Source organism: Emiliania huxleyi (genome assembly GCF_000372725.1).
Source record: "Emiliania huxleyi CCMP1516 unplaced genomic scaffold EMIHUscaffold_231, whole genome shotgun sequence".
Taxonomy (NCBI): domain Eukaryota; phylum Haptophyta; order Isochrysidales; family Noelaerhabdaceae; genus Emiliania; species Emiliania huxleyi.
Window position 1 is genome coordinate 192946 of NW_005200326.1, and position 15893 is coordinate 208838.

The 15893-nt window shown below is 62.9% G+C and overlaps 2 protein-coding genes across 2 annotated transcripts; one reads left to right on the forward strand and one right to left on the reverse strand.

Moving 5' to 3' along the window:
• Positions 1-6899: 6899 nt before the first annotated feature.
• EMIHUDRAFT_59346 (hypothetical protein) lies at positions 6900-7115 on the forward strand (the record flags this gene model as incomplete). The annotated part of the gene is made up of 1 exon (XM_005779373.1): positions 6900-7115. A coding segment is annotated over one exon (216 nt), but the record flags the coding sequence as incomplete, so codon positions are not given.
• A 3759-nt stretch (positions 7116-10874) lies between these two features.
• On the reverse strand, positions 10875-11870 carry EMIHUDRAFT_236216 (hypothetical protein; the record flags this gene model as incomplete). Its single annotated transcript, XM_005779374.1, has 2 exons — positions 10875-11241; positions 11650-11870. 2 exons carry the CDS (start codon positions 11868-11870, stop codon positions 10875-10877), a joined length of 588 nt encoding a protein of 195 aa, XP_005779431.1.
• Between the last annotated feature and the right edge of the window lie 4023 nt (positions 11871-15893).

The following is a 15893-nucleotide window of genomic DNA, read 5'->3' on the forward strand; positions in this document are numbered from 1 at the left end:
GGCGGGCGTGGAGAGGCGGAGGGGCGCGAGGAGGGCGAGGGTGTAGAAGAGCGAGTGGAAGGAGGCGTTGTGCCGGTCGAGGTTGTTGGAGACCACCTCGAGCAGGTGCGAGTCGTTAATTAAGTACTAACTAACTAGTTAACTACTAATTAAGCACCTCGAGCAGGTGCGAGTCGTTAATTCAGTACTCATTAACTAATCAACTACTAATTAAGCACCTCGAGCAGGTGCGAGTCGTTAATTAAGTACTAATTAACTAATCAACTACTCATTAAGCACCTCGAGCAGGTGCGAGTCGTTAATTCAGTACTAATTAGCTAATCAACTACTAATTAAGCACCTCGAGCAGGTGCGAGTCGTTAATTAAGTACTAATTAACTAATCAACTACTCATTAAGCACCTCGAGCAGGTGCGAGTCGTTAATTAAGTACTAATTAACTAATCAACTACTAATTAAGCACCTCGAGCAGGTGCGAGTCGTTAATGAAGTACTAATTAACTAATCAACTACTAATTAAGCACCTCGAGCAGGTGCGAGTCGTTAATTAAGTACTAATTAACTAATTAACTACTCATTAAGCACCTCGAGAAGGTGCGAGTCGTGCGGGTTGAGCGCGTTGACAATGGTAACCTCCTTGCGGTAGCCGGGGTTGATGCGCCGCGGCGTGAAGGAGAGCTCGAGCGGCCGCGACGAGCGGGGCGGCAGCACGATCCGCGGCGTGGCGGTGGCGAGCACCTTGGAGGCCATCGAGACATTGACGAGATGTGGGGAGATGTGGGGAGAGGTGGTGGAGATGTGGGGAGATGTGGGGAGATGTGGGGAGGTGTGGGGAGGTGTGGGGAGATGTGGGGAGATGTGGGGAGGTGTGGGGAGGTGTGGGGAGGTGTGGGGAGGTGTGGGGAGGTGTGGGGAGAGGTGTGGGGAGGTGTGGGGAGGTGTGGGGAGATGTGGGGAGGTGTGGGGAGATGTGGGGAGAGGTGTGGGGAGGTGTGGGGAGGTGTGGGGAGGTGTGGGGAGGCGTGGGGAGATGTGGGGAGATGTGGGGAGAGATGTGGGGAGATGTGGGGAGATGTGGCGGTGGCGAGCACCTTGGAGGCCATCGACACATGGAGGAGCGCGGGCAGGTCGGAGGCGTTGCGCAGCAGCGCGCTCGCGCGCTTGCGCGTCCCGATCTCGCAGTCGCCCAAGTTCAGCCGTGCGGGCGAAAGGCTGACGCGCGACGCGCACACGCGCGCGCGGCACGCCACCGAGCGACTCAGCGTCTGCCGGCCCGCGGCGCGCGTGCGGCCCTGCAGGTCGACGCGGAAGTTTCGCCGAACGAGCCGCGTGTCGCCTGTTCACAGCCGCAGGTGTGAAGAGACGCCGCTCACACCGCCACACATGCAGGAGTGTAGCCGCTTGTCGCCAAGCTCTCCGCCGCCGCCGCCCTCACCAGCCTCGCTCGTCCCGCCGCCGCCGCCGCCGCCGCCACTACCGCCGCCGCTGCTACCGCCGCCGCCGCCGCCGCCGCCGCCTCCACCGCCGCCGCTGCTACCGCCGTTGCCGCCGCCGCCTCCTCCCGCTCCGCCGCCGCCACTGCCGCCGCCGCCGCCGCCAGCACCGCCACTGTCGCCGTTCGCGCCTGCGCCGCCGCCTCCGCCCTCGCCGCCTCCGCCCTCGCCGCCTCCGCCCTCGCCGCCTCCGCTGCCCTCCGCCCCCCCTCCCGCCCCCGCGGCGTGCGGGGTGCGACGGCGCTCCTCCCCCGTGCCTCCGCCGCCTCCGCCGCCGCCGGAGGAGGAGGAGGAGGAGGAGGAGGAGGAGAGGGCGGGCGTGTACCACACCCACACCGACCGCTCCCGCCCGGCCTAGTACCACACCTCCACAGTCTCGAACCCAGTGTGGGTTCAGCCGCGTGGGTGGTGCGGTAGCAGCGGCACGCCTCCACCGACACCTCCTCGACGCCTCGCCACCGCACGCCCGCGCGCCGCTCGTGCGCCCGCGCGCCGCCGCCGCACGCCGCGCCGCCCTCGCCCATCCCGCCAACGACGCCCGTGCCACCCCCTCCGCCGCCGTGCTCGGGCTCACCGCCCGCCTCGGCGCCGTCGCTGTCAGGCCGCGCGCCGAGCGCCGCATCGGCGATGGCGGCGGCGAGGGTGCTTGCGGCGGCGGCGGTGCCGAGCGCCTCCATGCGTCAATGAATTCACTGTGAGGCGCCGGTCAACGCCTTGATTAGGCGGCGCCGCGCGCCTCCATGTCGTGCGCGCTGTAGGGCGGCGGCGCGTCGGCGGAGGCGTCGAGCAGCGCGTCCTCGAACGCCACCTGCGAGTGGATGGGCGGACTAAGGAGCAGGGAGGGAGGGAGGGAGGGGCGCGTCCTCGAACGCCACCTCCGCCGGTGCGTCGGAGGAGAGCGTGACGTACAGCGCCTAATTCGACAGTGAATTCGTGATCTGCCCACATCTCCCCACATCTGCCCCACATCTGCCCCACATCTGCCCCACATCTCCCCCACATCTCCCCCACATCTCCCCGCATCTCCCCGCATCTCCCCACATCTGCCCCACATCTGCCCCACATCTGCCCCACATCTGCCCCACATCTGCCCCACATCTCCCCCACATCTGCCCCACATCTGCCCCACATCTCCCCCACATCTCCCCCACATCTGCCCCACATCTGCCCCACATCTGCCCCACATCTCCCCCACACCTCCCCCACATCTCCCCACATCTCCCCCACATCTCCCCCACATCTCGCCTCATCAGAGATGTTGCGCAGCGTCAGCCGTGCGCGGCGGGGGACGGCCGCGTAGCAGTCTCCAAGGTCGAGGGACGGCGGCGCGTGCAGCTTCGCGTGCAAGGGCTGCGACGAGGCGCGGCAGGCCAACCTGAGGCGCACGCTGCTGTCGGCGTCGCCCTCGTTAGTCAGCAGCAGCTCGGCGCGGTGTTCGCCCTCGGCGTGCGGTGTGAGGTGCGCCTTTAGACATTAATTTAATGATTAATTAGTGTTAATTAATAATTAACTCGTCCTCGGCGTGCGGCGTGAGGTGCGCCCGCAGCCGTGCGTGCGAGAAGCCGCTGATCTCCTCGACGCCGCCCGCGCGCAGAGGCGCGCCTGGCAGATGAGTCTGCGTCTGAATTTGCTCAGGAGACGGCCACTGCGAGCGAGTGTGTGCAGAGGAGGTCGACGAGAGGAGAGACGAGAGAAGAGACGAGAGAAGAGACCAAGAGACTGAGGGGGCCCGCGCTGCTGCTGTCTGTCTGCAGGGGCGCGCCGAATTCACCAACTCATGAGCCGTCTCCCCCCATCTCCCCCCATTCTCCCCCCATCTGCCCCACATCTGCCCCACATCTGCCCCACATCTCCCCCACATCTCCCCCCTACCTCCCCACATCTGCCCCACATCTGCCCCACATCTCCCCACATCTGCCCCACATCTCCCCACATCTGCCCCACATCTGCCCCACATCTCTCCCCTACCTCCCCACATCTCCCCACATCTCCCCCCGCCTCCCCACATCTGCCCCACATCTCTCCCCTACCTCCCCACATCTCCCCACATCTCCCCGTACGCAGAGGCGCGCCGGAGTCGAGGTTGGTGAAGGCGAGGGAGATGGCGCGCCCGGCGCGAAGCAGCGGGACGAGGCGGAAGGAGAGGGGCGCCTGATGCATTCCGCAACTAATTGCTACTTCTCCACTGCCAATTGGCAGGACGAGGCCGGAGCGAGCGGCGTCGCCTCGGAGCCGTTCCGCACAGTGAAGTCCTTGTGCGACGCCGCGCCGAGCACGCAGTTGGAGAAGTGCAGCTCCCTCTCCTCGCACCTAGGGCCCGGGTCGGGGCTGGGGTGAGGCGCAGCACGCAGTTGGAGAAGGGCACCTCCCTCTCCTCGCACCGCAGCAGAGAGCGGCACGCTCGCACGCTCAGCGGCAGCCGCGCCTCGAACTGCGCTGCGGAGGAGGGCGCGGCGGAGCGAGAGGCGGCGGCGGCGTGGACAGGGTGCGCCGCGAGGAGCACGGCGCCGCTCAGCTCTCGGATAGACCCTGTGCCCCGCGCCTCTGCCTCCGCCCTCTCCCTCCCGGACTGGCCGGCGCCGCCCTCCTCGGCGCCAACCTCCGCCGCCGCCTGCCGCCGCTGGTCGTCCTCGGCCGCCGTGAGCGCGACTGCCGGGCGGAAGACCAGCACGACCGCCACTACGCCACGCGGCGGCAGCGTGACGGAGCTGATCAGGTTCATCTCGTGCAAGAGCGCCGGGCTGTCGCCGCCGCCGCCGCCTCCCGGAAGGGGTCCGCCGCCCTCGCCAGCGCCGAGCGGCGGGTGGGCGAGGGCCGGGTCGTGGGCCTGGAACCGGACGGCGTCGCCAAACGTCGAACCGAGGGTGACGCGAAGCGGCACGGCGGAGGAGGACGCGATGGAGAAGGGAAGCAGCGCCGGCGCCGACGTGAGCACGGCGTGGCAAGACAGACGAGACGGAGACACTGTGAACGCATCCGCCTCGCTCGTCATGATTTTGCGGCCACTAGGAGGAAGCGTCAGCCAGCCGGCCGTAGGCGAGCGGGAGCGAGCGAGCGGATTCAAGGCAAATCGGTCCTGCTAACCATGCACATTGCAGTTTTCGCCTTTTTTTCTTTTTTTGAGGCCCTTCAACGACGCGAGAGGCCTGCCAAAAGTCGGCCGCCTTCGCCTGATCCTGGACGGCCTCGGCTGTGCTTCAGCTGCCTCCAGCAAAATGAAATCCAGCTTTTTACAGCGCGTCGTTTGGTCACCGAGGAGAGGGAACGAAAGCACACCTCAAACTGCAGGACGTGCATCCTGTGGACGCATCCCTCCTTGTCCCACTTATCGAATTTGTGCAGGCGAGAGTACTCGTCCGAATTCCGGCGTTTTTCATAATTCTCACCCTACTATACTACAAGTACCCCATACCGCGTTGGTGTGAACAGCGTGGGTGCCAGCGGTGCGGCGAGCTTCGAGTTGGTGCCGGGGCGCGAGCAGTTCGGCCCGGGAAAAAAGGAAAGGAAAACAGACGGGGTGCGAGAGGCAAACCTGCTACAGCCCAAGTCGCAGCCATCGGCCGGAGAGAGAGAGAGAGAGATCTCTCTCTCTCTCTCTCTCTCTCTCTCTCTCTCTCTCTCTCTCTCTCTCTCCATCGGCCGGAGAGGATGGCTGAGCTAACAATATCCTGACCAGGCGTTCCAACGCAGAGATTTTTAGCAATACCAAACAACACATGGCTAAGAGATAACGACGCCAGCCATCCAGAACAAGGGTGTGGTGGCTCGCGGAGCGAGAGTGGAGCCACCTGCGCTCGTTCGTGTCGGGGGCGGCGAGAAGGCTGGGTCGATCGAAAAAGGAAAGGAAAACAGACGGGGTGCGAGAGGCAAACCTGCTACAGCCCAAGTCGCAGCCATCGGCCGGAGGATGGCTGAGCTTACAATATCCTGACCAAAAGCGTTCCAACGCATGGCTAAGAGATAACGACGCCAGCCATCCAGAACAAGGGTGTGGTGGCTCGCGGAGCGAGAGTGGAGCCACCTGCGCTCGTTCGTGTCGGGGGCGGCGAGAAGGCTGGGTCGATCGAAAAAGGAAAGGAAAACAGACGGGGTGCGAGAGGCAAACCTGCTACAGCCCAAGTCGCAGCCATCGGCCGGAGGATGGCTGAGCTTACAATATCCTGACCAAAAGCGTTCCAACGCATGGCTAAGAGATAACGACGCCAGCCATCCAGAACAAGGGTGTGGTGGCTCGCGGAGCGAGAGTGGAGCCACCTGCGCTCGTTCGTGTCGGGGGCGGCGAGAAGGCTGGGTCGATCGAATTCGCGACAGCCATCCTCCGGCCATCCGGCCAAATGGCTGCGACGGCTGTATGGCAGCCATCTTGCGGCCGGGCGGATGGCTGGGACACAGCCATCAGCCATCGGCCGGAGGATGGCTGCGCTGGCTGGAACGCAGCCAAAATGGCGCGTGATTGCTGGGAGGCGGAGAGTGGCCAAGGATGCTTTAATTGCAACCATGTGTGTGAATTACCATCCGGTAGGAGGGTTAGGGTTAGATCTAGTTGTACCAGCCTTCTTAGCACATGGATGGCAAAGAAAAAACGCCTCCTGGACTGGCACTGCTGCTATGCGCGCGATCCGCCGAGAAAAAGAAAAAGCTCGCAAATAGTCCTCGAAAATCCTTAAAATATGTTTTTTCTTTCCTACATGTGCATGCACATGTGCATGCACATGACATGTGCATGTAGGAAAAGAATTCTTAAAATACAACCCTCTCTAGGAAAAGAATTAGCCCTTGTATTGTATTGTAGTAAGGTGAAGAACAGTCAGGCTCGGACTGGACACCAACGCGGTATGGGTGGACGCAAGACAGATGATGACGACACGCACGAGCGACACACAGACACAAACAAGCTCACAAGACACACAGCCAGCGGGCTGCCACACATCCTGAGTGGGCGTACACATCACTCAGGCCACGTCCCCCCTGTCGCCCCCCCCAGCACTCCAAGGTGCCAAGAGACAAACAACAGCCCTTTTAAAATAAATAAAAGAATTCGGTCCTGGACATGGCGCTGCTGCCATTCGCTCCACAGCCTTTCGCCTTGGCCTCGACCGCGCTCGCACCGCGCGCCGCACCTGCATCCTCCCGCGTCGGTGCAAAGCACGCGTGCTCCAGCGGATGCGCGGCGACGCGAGCTCGGCTTGCACGATCGCCCGCCATGATGCTGGCAAACTCACTCGCTCTTGCGCTGCTGGCGGTTTCCTCTTCCTCGCCGCGCCTCGTCCCGCTCACGCTCCTCCTGCTCGCGGGTCGCTGCGAGGCCGCGGGCACGATCTGCGACAACAGTGTGCCATGTGAGTACGGGGGCTGCCCTACAAACGTCTACGGCACGTCTCTGTGCGACGGCAACTACACGGGCACCTGGGTGGATCTTAACAACCGAGGGCTGTCGGGGACAATCCCTCCGCAGCTGGGCGACATCTCGCAGCTGGTGTATCTTTACCTGAACGGCAACTCCATCTCGGGCACCATCCCTTCGGATACAGGCAAGCTCTCGCAGCTGCAGGAGCTTGGTCTGTACAACAATGACATCTCCGGAACCGTGCCGTCGCAGCTCAACGACCTGCCGCTGACGAAGTGCCGGCTGGGCGGCATTAACCACTTTGCCTGCCCCCTGCCCGCCCTTCCCGATGTCTGCACCTTAGACGCAGGCTCGTTATTCCCTCCGGAGTGCAACTACCCGCCGCCCTCGCCGCCCTCGCCGCCGCCCTCGCCGCCCTCGCCGCCCTCGCCGCCCTCGCCGCCCTCGCCACCCTCGCCGCCCTCGCCGCCCTCGCCGCCCTCGCCGCCGCCCTCGCCGCCGCGCTCGCCGCCCCCGCCGCCCTCGCCGCCCTCTCTGCCGCCGCCCTCGCCACCGCCGCCCTCGCCGCCGCCCTCACCGCCCTCGCCGCCGCCTACGCGCGACTTCTGCGGCTACGCGCCTGCAATCTGCGATGGCACATACACCGACACCACTCTGGACCTCTCGAACCAAGACCTCACAGGCTCGATCCCAAAGCAGCTCGGGAGCTTCGCGTTGACTGAGATCGAGCTGGAGGGCAACGCCTTCGAGTATCCAACGGACGCGGCTAGCTTGGACGAGCTCAAGACCGCCTTGCAGCGGTGCAGCAGCAGGCAGGCCTCCTGCTCCGGCGTGCCGCCAACGTCGTGCACAGCCTTCGCAGGCCTTTGGGCGGTGAACAGGAAACGGCCCTCAGAGTGCGTCAGCTGCGAGTCGCTGACTACCGCCATTGCCGGCATCGCCGCCCTGGCATTGGTGGCGCTAGCTGCGCTCGGGTGGTTTGCAGCGCGCATTCTCCGCCACCCGACAGCGATGAAGCGGTGGGTGTCGACGGTCGCCATCTTCGTCAATCACGTGCAGATGATTTCCCTCATCGGGTCGCTCAACCTAGAGTGGCCGAGGTCGATCAAGATCATCATCGAGATATTGCGACTGCACATCATCGCTCTCCCGAGTGCAAGCTGTTTCACCTCAGCCGATGTCGTGCTAACGATGTATTCAGCCGTTATGATCGCAATCACTTTGCTCATGCTGGCCCCGCTGGTTGCCAAAGAGGCTCGCGAGCTGCTCCTTGCTCTCGCTACGTTTTGGTACGCTACGTTTGGTCGCTTCTTTTGCTTGCTCTCTGTTGCTTTTTTGCTCTGCTGCAGCAGCCGAGAGGACGAACGACTAATGATGGATCGCGTTGACCATCGATTCAATAGGCTCTTGACGAGCCTATCAGCCCACCGGCTCGGCCTGCGCCGAAGCGGATTCCGCGACAGCGCGGAGCTCGCGCACAGCATCGCCTTTACCGTCCTGCTCACCTCAAGCTGGAGTGTCATCATGGACGTCCTCTCTTTCTACATCCCCGACCCGCTCAACCGGCGGTGGCACCCCGAGACGCTGGACTCGCATCGGGCGGTGCTTGCGTCGCTCATAGTCCTCATCTGCGTCGAGCCCTTGCTTGCATACCGGCTCGTTCAGAACGTGATTAGCTTCCGGCGAGGTCTCGACAGAGGCGAATGGCGCTCGCCTCCCGTCATCTCGTGCTCATGTGCGGCCCACGAGCTAATCTTCCCTCGCCGCCTTGAGCGGCAGGTCGCTTTCCTCACGAGCCGCTTCGCCGGCCATGCCAGCAGCTGGCAGCTCACGATCTGGAGGCGTCAGCTGGTCATCTTCTCCCTCGCGGTTGCCAGCCGGGTGTCGCGGGACCATGTCGAGTCTGCTACGCTCGAGGCCGCCTTGCCGTATTGCTTCGCGTCCGCCGCCATCGCCGCCATCCTCTTCTTCTGGCGCGAGCACGAGCGGGCGCAGCCGTTTGTCTACCTGTTTCAGAACGCGCTCGAGTCCTACCTGTTTCGCTCCAACGTGCTGCTGCTCGTGCTCGCCTGCGTCTACACCGCGCTTCCCGGCGACCGGATCGCCCACATCGTTCTCGAAATCCTCCTCGCCGTCGTTCTGCTCGGAGGCCTCGTCGCCGGCGCCGTGTACGCCGTCCGGCAGCTGCGGCGCACCAAGGAAGTGCTCGCCGGCATCGACTTCACCGCCGCGCTGGCCTCCGCGGATAGCACTATCGACGCCAAGCTGAAGGAGCGCCTTGGGGATGGCTCGATCCGGCTGGTCAGCTGCAACTGGCTGCAGTCGCCGGAGGCGGACGCGAGCCTCGCACGCGACGACAGCGGAGCGGTCATCATGCGCCGTCGACAGGAGCTTCCCGAAGCGGCCTTTGTGCCGCGCGACGAGGCGGTGGCGATGCTCGAGCGAGGCGACCGGTCTATCCTAGTCCTCTCTTACGGCTGGCTGACTGCGCTGCACCCGGATCCGCACGGCACCACGCTCGCCTCTGTCCGCCGCTTTCTCGAGGCTGACGCGGCCACGCAGGCGGCGAAACGAGTGTCTCCCAGGAGCCTCGAGCAGAATCCGCAGGTGTGGGACGTGCCTGCCACGACCGAGAGAGCCGAGGCAAGCGATGTTGGGCTCTTTTGGGACTTTGCGAGCCTCCCTCAGAAGGGCCCAAGCGGGGAGGAGAAGAGCGAGGAGGAGAAGAGCATATTCGGGCGAGGACTCAAAGTGATGGGGAACTTCTACGCGAGCGTGACGGGCACGGCGGTGATCCAGCAGCGCAACATCGACCTCCCGCCAGGCGCGACCACCGGGTTCGGACCGGGGGAGTACAACCCAACGCCGTACGAGGGTGAGGGTGGCCGCGGCTGGTGCATCTTCGAGCAGGGCGTGGCGATGACGGTGCTGGCGCACTTGACAAAGGCGAGGCAGGAGGCTGAGGCGCGAGGCTGCGAGCTGCCGGAGCGCTTCCAGAGGGCGGAGGCGAGCCGCGCAAAGGTGTACGACATTAGCGGCGCGGCGGCACCAGTGGCACGTAAGTGTGAGAGGAGGCCGCTAGACGTGCTCGACGAGGCTTGCGCGGCGATCGCAAAGGCGCGCTTCACGGGCAGCGCGGACCAGGACACGGTGCCGCATATGCTGGCAGAGTTCGAGTGGACAGTGCGCAATGCCGCCTTTCAGGCGCTCGAGCAAAACCCGACCAGGACGGGAGTCACTGTCGATCTCCAGGGTCTTCTGCCTGCGAACGAGGAGGGCGGCACACTGCTGCAGCGCAGTCTCGATCGCGCGCGATCCCTCTCCAGAAAGCTGCCGGGGAAGCGTGTCCGCCGAGGCGCCGAGAGAGGCATAGCCTGGCTGGAGATGATTGATGTACGCTTGAGCACTGCCAGTGCCAGCCAAGGCCGCGCAAGCAGCGAGCATGACGAGACGGCCGTACCTGATCGGCGCCGGCCGCACGTGATGGATCGGACCTTGTACGTGTGAGTGCTGTGAGACCTACGGCTCTAGCGGTAGCGCGCACGCGCGAGCGACGAGAGTTCCGAGGGTTGGAACTCTTTGAAAAAGAAAGGAGAAGACGGATTTTGCAAAAAAAATTAAACAAAACAACTCTCTCTCTCACAGGACACAGGCTCGACACAGGTGCGAACTGGCGCGTGCTAGTACTATCACCGGCACACCTGCAAAAAGAATTAGAGGCCCTTTAAAAAAGAAAGAAAAATCAACGCAAACGGTCGCTTGATGGACGGACGTTCGCCGGCAGGCCGCGAGGTCACATCTGCCGGCGAGCTCGTCTGCCAAAGTGGCGCCAGAGTGGAGAGCTGGAGGCTGCATTAGCATATTCAACTGGCCAAACCGGCCATCAGACGCGTCTACCAAGTCTACCGGTAGACTGGGGTCGTAGGTTCATTACGGTCTACCGGTAGACTGCGGTAGACTCGTTTACCAAACGGTCTACCGTCTACCCCAGTCTACCCCAGTCTACCGGTAGACGGGCCACCCCTCAGCTCCTCCTCAGGGGCCCAGGAAAGCCTCCTCCTCGGCGACGCCGTCAACGCGCCAGTCCACGAACCAGCTCTTGCCCCGCGCCTTCTCCACCTGCGCGATCAAGTCTCCGAGCAGGTTCGCGCTGCCGAGCGCGTGCCACTGGTAGAACCTCTGCGCGATGCTCTTTTCCCCGCGCCGCACCGGGCAGGAGCCGTGCAGCGACCGCGGCCGCAGCGTGCGCCCCATCGGGTCGTGCGAAAAGAAGACGACGAGCCGCCCGACGCGCGGCTCGATCATCAGCGAGCCCGAGGAGCGGTTGCACAGCCCGCCCGCCGCCTCGCCCAGCTCGTCGAACCGCGGCACGGAGCTGCGCGCGAAGAGCTCCTCGACGCGCCTGCCGGAAGTGTCTAGGAAGTGTCTAGGAAGTGTCTAGGAAGTGTCTAGGAAGTGTCTCGCCCGTCGCGAGCTTCACCTGGTACGGCGCCACCCAGCCCTCCAGGAAGTGTCTAGGAGGTGTCTAGGAAGCGTCTAGGAGGTGTCTAGGAAGTGTCTAGAAGTGTCGAAGAGCTCCTCGACGCGCCTGCCGACGCCATGGACGCCCTCTGGCCGCTCGTAGCCGCTGCGCCGGCGCAGTCTCGCCTGGGTGGGTGGGTGGGTGGGTGGAAGACGAGCTCGCCGCCCTCCTAGGAAGTGTCTAGGAAGTGTCTAGGAGGTGTCTAGGAGGTGTCTAGGAAGTGTCTAGGAGGTGTCTCGGAAGTGTCTAGGAAGTGTCTAGGAGATGTCTAGGAAGTGTCTCGCCCACGGGAAGACGAGCTCGCCGCCCTCCTCGGGCGCGCGCAAGAAGAGCAGCGCCGTCGCCACACGGCCGATGGCGAACGTGGAGTCGACGTGCAGCTGGTAAGAGTCGCCGGGCGCGTAGTCCGTCACGGTCAGCTGCTGCCCGTTCTCGCCCGGCAGCATCGCCGCCGCGTCCATCCGCTCGACCGCCGACGTCGTCCGAGGCGTCCAGCGGCTCGGGCCCATGGTGTGCTGCCTAATTAAGAAGACGTCTTGGCTAACGGGGTTGGTCCGGTGCCGATACTCGGGTCATCTCGGGTTCACTCCAGGCGCCGTGATTTACGGCCCTTGGCGTCGTCCTGCCGGCTGCCGTCGGCGTTCATTGTATGCGACTCCTCGAGCCCCGGCTCGAAGGCGGCGAAGATCTCGGCGCACTCGGCCGCCGTCGCGAAGCCGTCCACCACGTAGATGCGCGGAGTGTCTGAGACGGGCACTGGCGGCCTCCAAACAGCGCCAGCGCTGGCGAACGCATCCGTCGCGGCGCTGCCGCTGCCTCCTCTCAGCACAACCGTGCCGTCTGCCCCGACAGCGCTGGCGACAGCGTTTTGTGGCTGCTCCTGGTGCGGCGGCGGCTGAGCAACGTCAGCGAGCAAGCCATGGAAGCCCTCGTCGGTCGCAGCAGATGCCATGGCGCCGACAACAGCGCGGCGGGATGGCTGTGCCGAAGAAAGGGGCAAGAGGAACATGAAGATTGAGGGCGCAGGGCCCGGCAAACGCACCGGCTGCGACACGGGAGCGGCCTAGCGACTCCTGCTCATTCACAGCCTTGTTATTGAGAAGAAAATACCTCCTGCGACTTTGCTTTTTAGCCGCCGAAATTTAGCTCGCTGTTTTTCTTTATAGGCGTCTGCAACTTCCAAGCTGCGTATTCTTGTATTATCGTCGAGTAGTACAGGTACTCCGTGGGGGCAGTGTGTATTCTCGTAACATGCGCGTATTCTCGTATCACTGGCTCCGAGTAGAAAAAGAAAGAAAACATGTGTCCGTGTCCACTAGCTCCGAGTAGAGGGGGCGTTCTGCAGTTAAGGGGAAACCCGGTACACGGAGCCCTCTCGGAGAACTGTGTTTACTTTAAGGCCCTTGCCCTGCGAACGCGCACCCCCGGGGCTAGGGCCACGCGGAATCGACCCTATCCAGTGCTCAAGTGCTCAAGTTCGCAGTTCGCTGAAAACGGTCCGTCGAGCGGGGTGGGGCTCGCTAGCCGCTCGGCGTGAAAGTGCGACCGAACTTCTGCTACACTAAGACACGGAACAACAATGACGACAGCGGACAGGCTCTCCGCACGGACCGAGCACACCAACCCGGAGCACACACAAAGACCCCAAACGGACAGAAACAAGCACATTCGTCCGACACAACCCTGGTCGTCAGCGGGCGAGGCGACGGCAAGCTAGATGCTTACCTCGCCCTGCTGCTCGGTACAAAGTAACAACGCACCGTCCTCAAGATCCAAGGCGTGCGTCACACACACGGACCCCGAGTCTCCGCAAAGAAAGGGTCCACCGCGGATGGATGGAGCGTGAAGTTGCCTTCGTTGAAGAGGAAACGCTCAAAGCGAGATGCTGGACCCCGCCATGGCCTCGTCGATGTGGCCGGTGCGCCCCTGCTTGCAGTAGAAGCAGACCTGCTCCGCCGGGTTCTTCTTCTCCGTTCGTAGGCGTGGTTCGTGGCCAAGGCGTGGTCGCGAAAGGACTGAAAGTGGGATCGAGTGGTAGAAAGAAAAAGTAATGTATCTTTACTTCCAACGAGAGGTGATGGAAAGTTCGACAATCGACTCTATGATGTAACATACTTGACCCCCCCCCTTGGCGCCTCGTGTTTTTCGTGCCAAACCAGCGCGATCTCGGCGGGGCGTCAGCGCCTCTCGGAGGGGCATCATGCGCTCCCGGGGCCGCCCGACGGCGCGGGCCTCTTGCTGATGGACCCAGCCGAGGTGCCCAACCAGTTGGAGTGGCGCTGACGCGCTGCGGCGACCACCAGCCAGCTTTTCAGCGCGGTCGAGGACGGTGCGCCGAAAGAGTAGACAGTCTCCGGTCCATCCGGAATTTTGTCGTTTTAGTTAGCACTGCTGCTGCAGACAGGGCCCGCGTGACCCCATGCCCTTCCCGGATCCAGCTCGCTGAGGTGTGACGTCACCCCGATGACCGCCCATAGGTGGCTGATCGAAGCGCCACTCATCGCCGCGTTCGCGCGACTGGCTCTCAGAGGGCTCCTGCGGCTCTCGCTCGTCGCGTGACCGCCGCCGACATCATGTGCTCGGTCGTCCCCGCCGGCGCGGAGCTGCGCCACGTCGAATTCTTCGGTGGCTCGACCGCCGGCGCGCCCACTATCGCCTCCTGCGCGCCTCACACCCAGTATTCACCTCGCGCGCGACCGCCAAAGTGAGCGCACGACCACCTCCCCCTCGCTCCTGTAGGTGGGCCGCCCCGCGCTGGCGGGAAGAGGCGCGCCGAGCCATCGGTGACGTCCCGGCGAGCTCATGGGCCCCCAAAAGGTCGCACCGACCCGTGGCTCCGCCGTCGGCTCCGCCGCGAGCGGCGACGGTGAGGCCGCCGGGGCTCGCCTATACCGGCTAGTGTGGAGCCCTCAGTGTAGTTGCGTGTTGTACTAGTGATGCTGCACTAGGCGGCCCGTTTTTAGCAAAAACCAGATACCACATCGCGTGTGGTCGTCGAAAAACCGCATGTTCGCCCGTCTGGGACCTCCTTCGTACGGCTCCAAAAACCGCTCCTTAACGACGACTACGCGGCCCGGCGGTCGATCTGCGCCTTCTCAGCGGTGGAGGGGATGTGGGAGGTACGTGCGGACCGCGTGGTGTTGCGACGGTTTGACGAGTGCGACTCCCAGCGTCGACTTTTCGACCCCACGGAGCCTCTGCTGCTCCTGGTGCGGAGTGCATTGCCGTTCTTAACGGAGTCGCTTCGGCGGCTCCGGTGGTGAGCCGGTGTGTGTGCCAGTCCGCGCCAGTCCGCGCCCTTGTCGTGCCAGTGTGCTGTGAGAGAGGCTTGTATTTTAAGAATTCTTTCCGGCCTAGGCGGGGCTGTAGGCGTACGCCGCGGTTGGTGTGTGACCAGAGAAAAAATGCGATTTCCAGGATTCTTTTTTCACAGCAATCACAAAGCAGAGACAGCGCTTGTCGCCGCCAAAGCAACCGCAGCAGCGGTGGCAGCGAGACTTAACGCCGGCAGTGCGGCCTCGCCGCAGCCCAGCCGGCGCTCGCCGCAGCCCTGGCAACGTTCTGACAGTACCCTACCCACAAAAGTGTTCTGACAGCGTTCTGACAGCGTTCTGACAGCGTTCTGACAGCGTTCTGACAGCGTTCTGACAGTGTAGGTAAGGCAAGGTAAGGTAAACTTTTCCACACACACGAGGTGGTGGGGCCGGTTCCTCCCGTCGCCTCTTCTTTCTTCGAATGTTTCTCAATCCATCCTTCAGTGCCGATTTCCTCAATTTTGCCTCAGATTTTGCCCCAGACCAGCTCTTAGACTCAGGGAAACTCGCGAGTTTCCAGAATGGATTTCCAGGATATTTTTTAATATAGATCTTCCCTGGAAATTTCCGGAAACGCAAAGTGCTGGGGACGCTCTGTTTTCCTTTTTGTTTGCCGGAAAAGTATATGCAGGCCAAGGGAACCGACATCATGGCCCCCCGAATGCCGTGCTCTCTAGGTAATTTGCGGGAGCTCTACAAACCAGGTTGAGATCGATGTATCCCCTCACGCACATCTTTCGCTCCATCATGCACTCTTCTGCGTGCAGGCGCGCGGTTTGTTTTTGTCGCGCGGTGAGTGTCTGTGCTGGCGCGTTCTTTCCGGCTGTGAATCCGCATTGCGAGCCGGGGACCACTCTCGTGCACGCTCTATCGTATTCGGGTAGGAGCATTCGCATGAGGCCTTTTAACGACCAGCCGTCCGTCGGCCTATGGTGGGCGGATCTTTCTCGCTTTTCACTCGCCGTTCATACACGCAATCACACGATAGGACGCTCGGGCTCCGTGTTACAGGCGGACTGGACACCAACGCGGTATGGGTGGACGCTGTATGTATGTATGTAGAAACGCTGTGAACGGTTGTGTTTTTTGTGTGAACGGTGACTCGAAGTTCTTTCGAACTCTGCGTACCCGGGTACAACGAGTCTTAAAATGCCAGGAATCCTGCAAAAGGTGCCTCCGCCGCTGCCTCCCGTGCTGCTCAGCTGGGGCATCTGACGC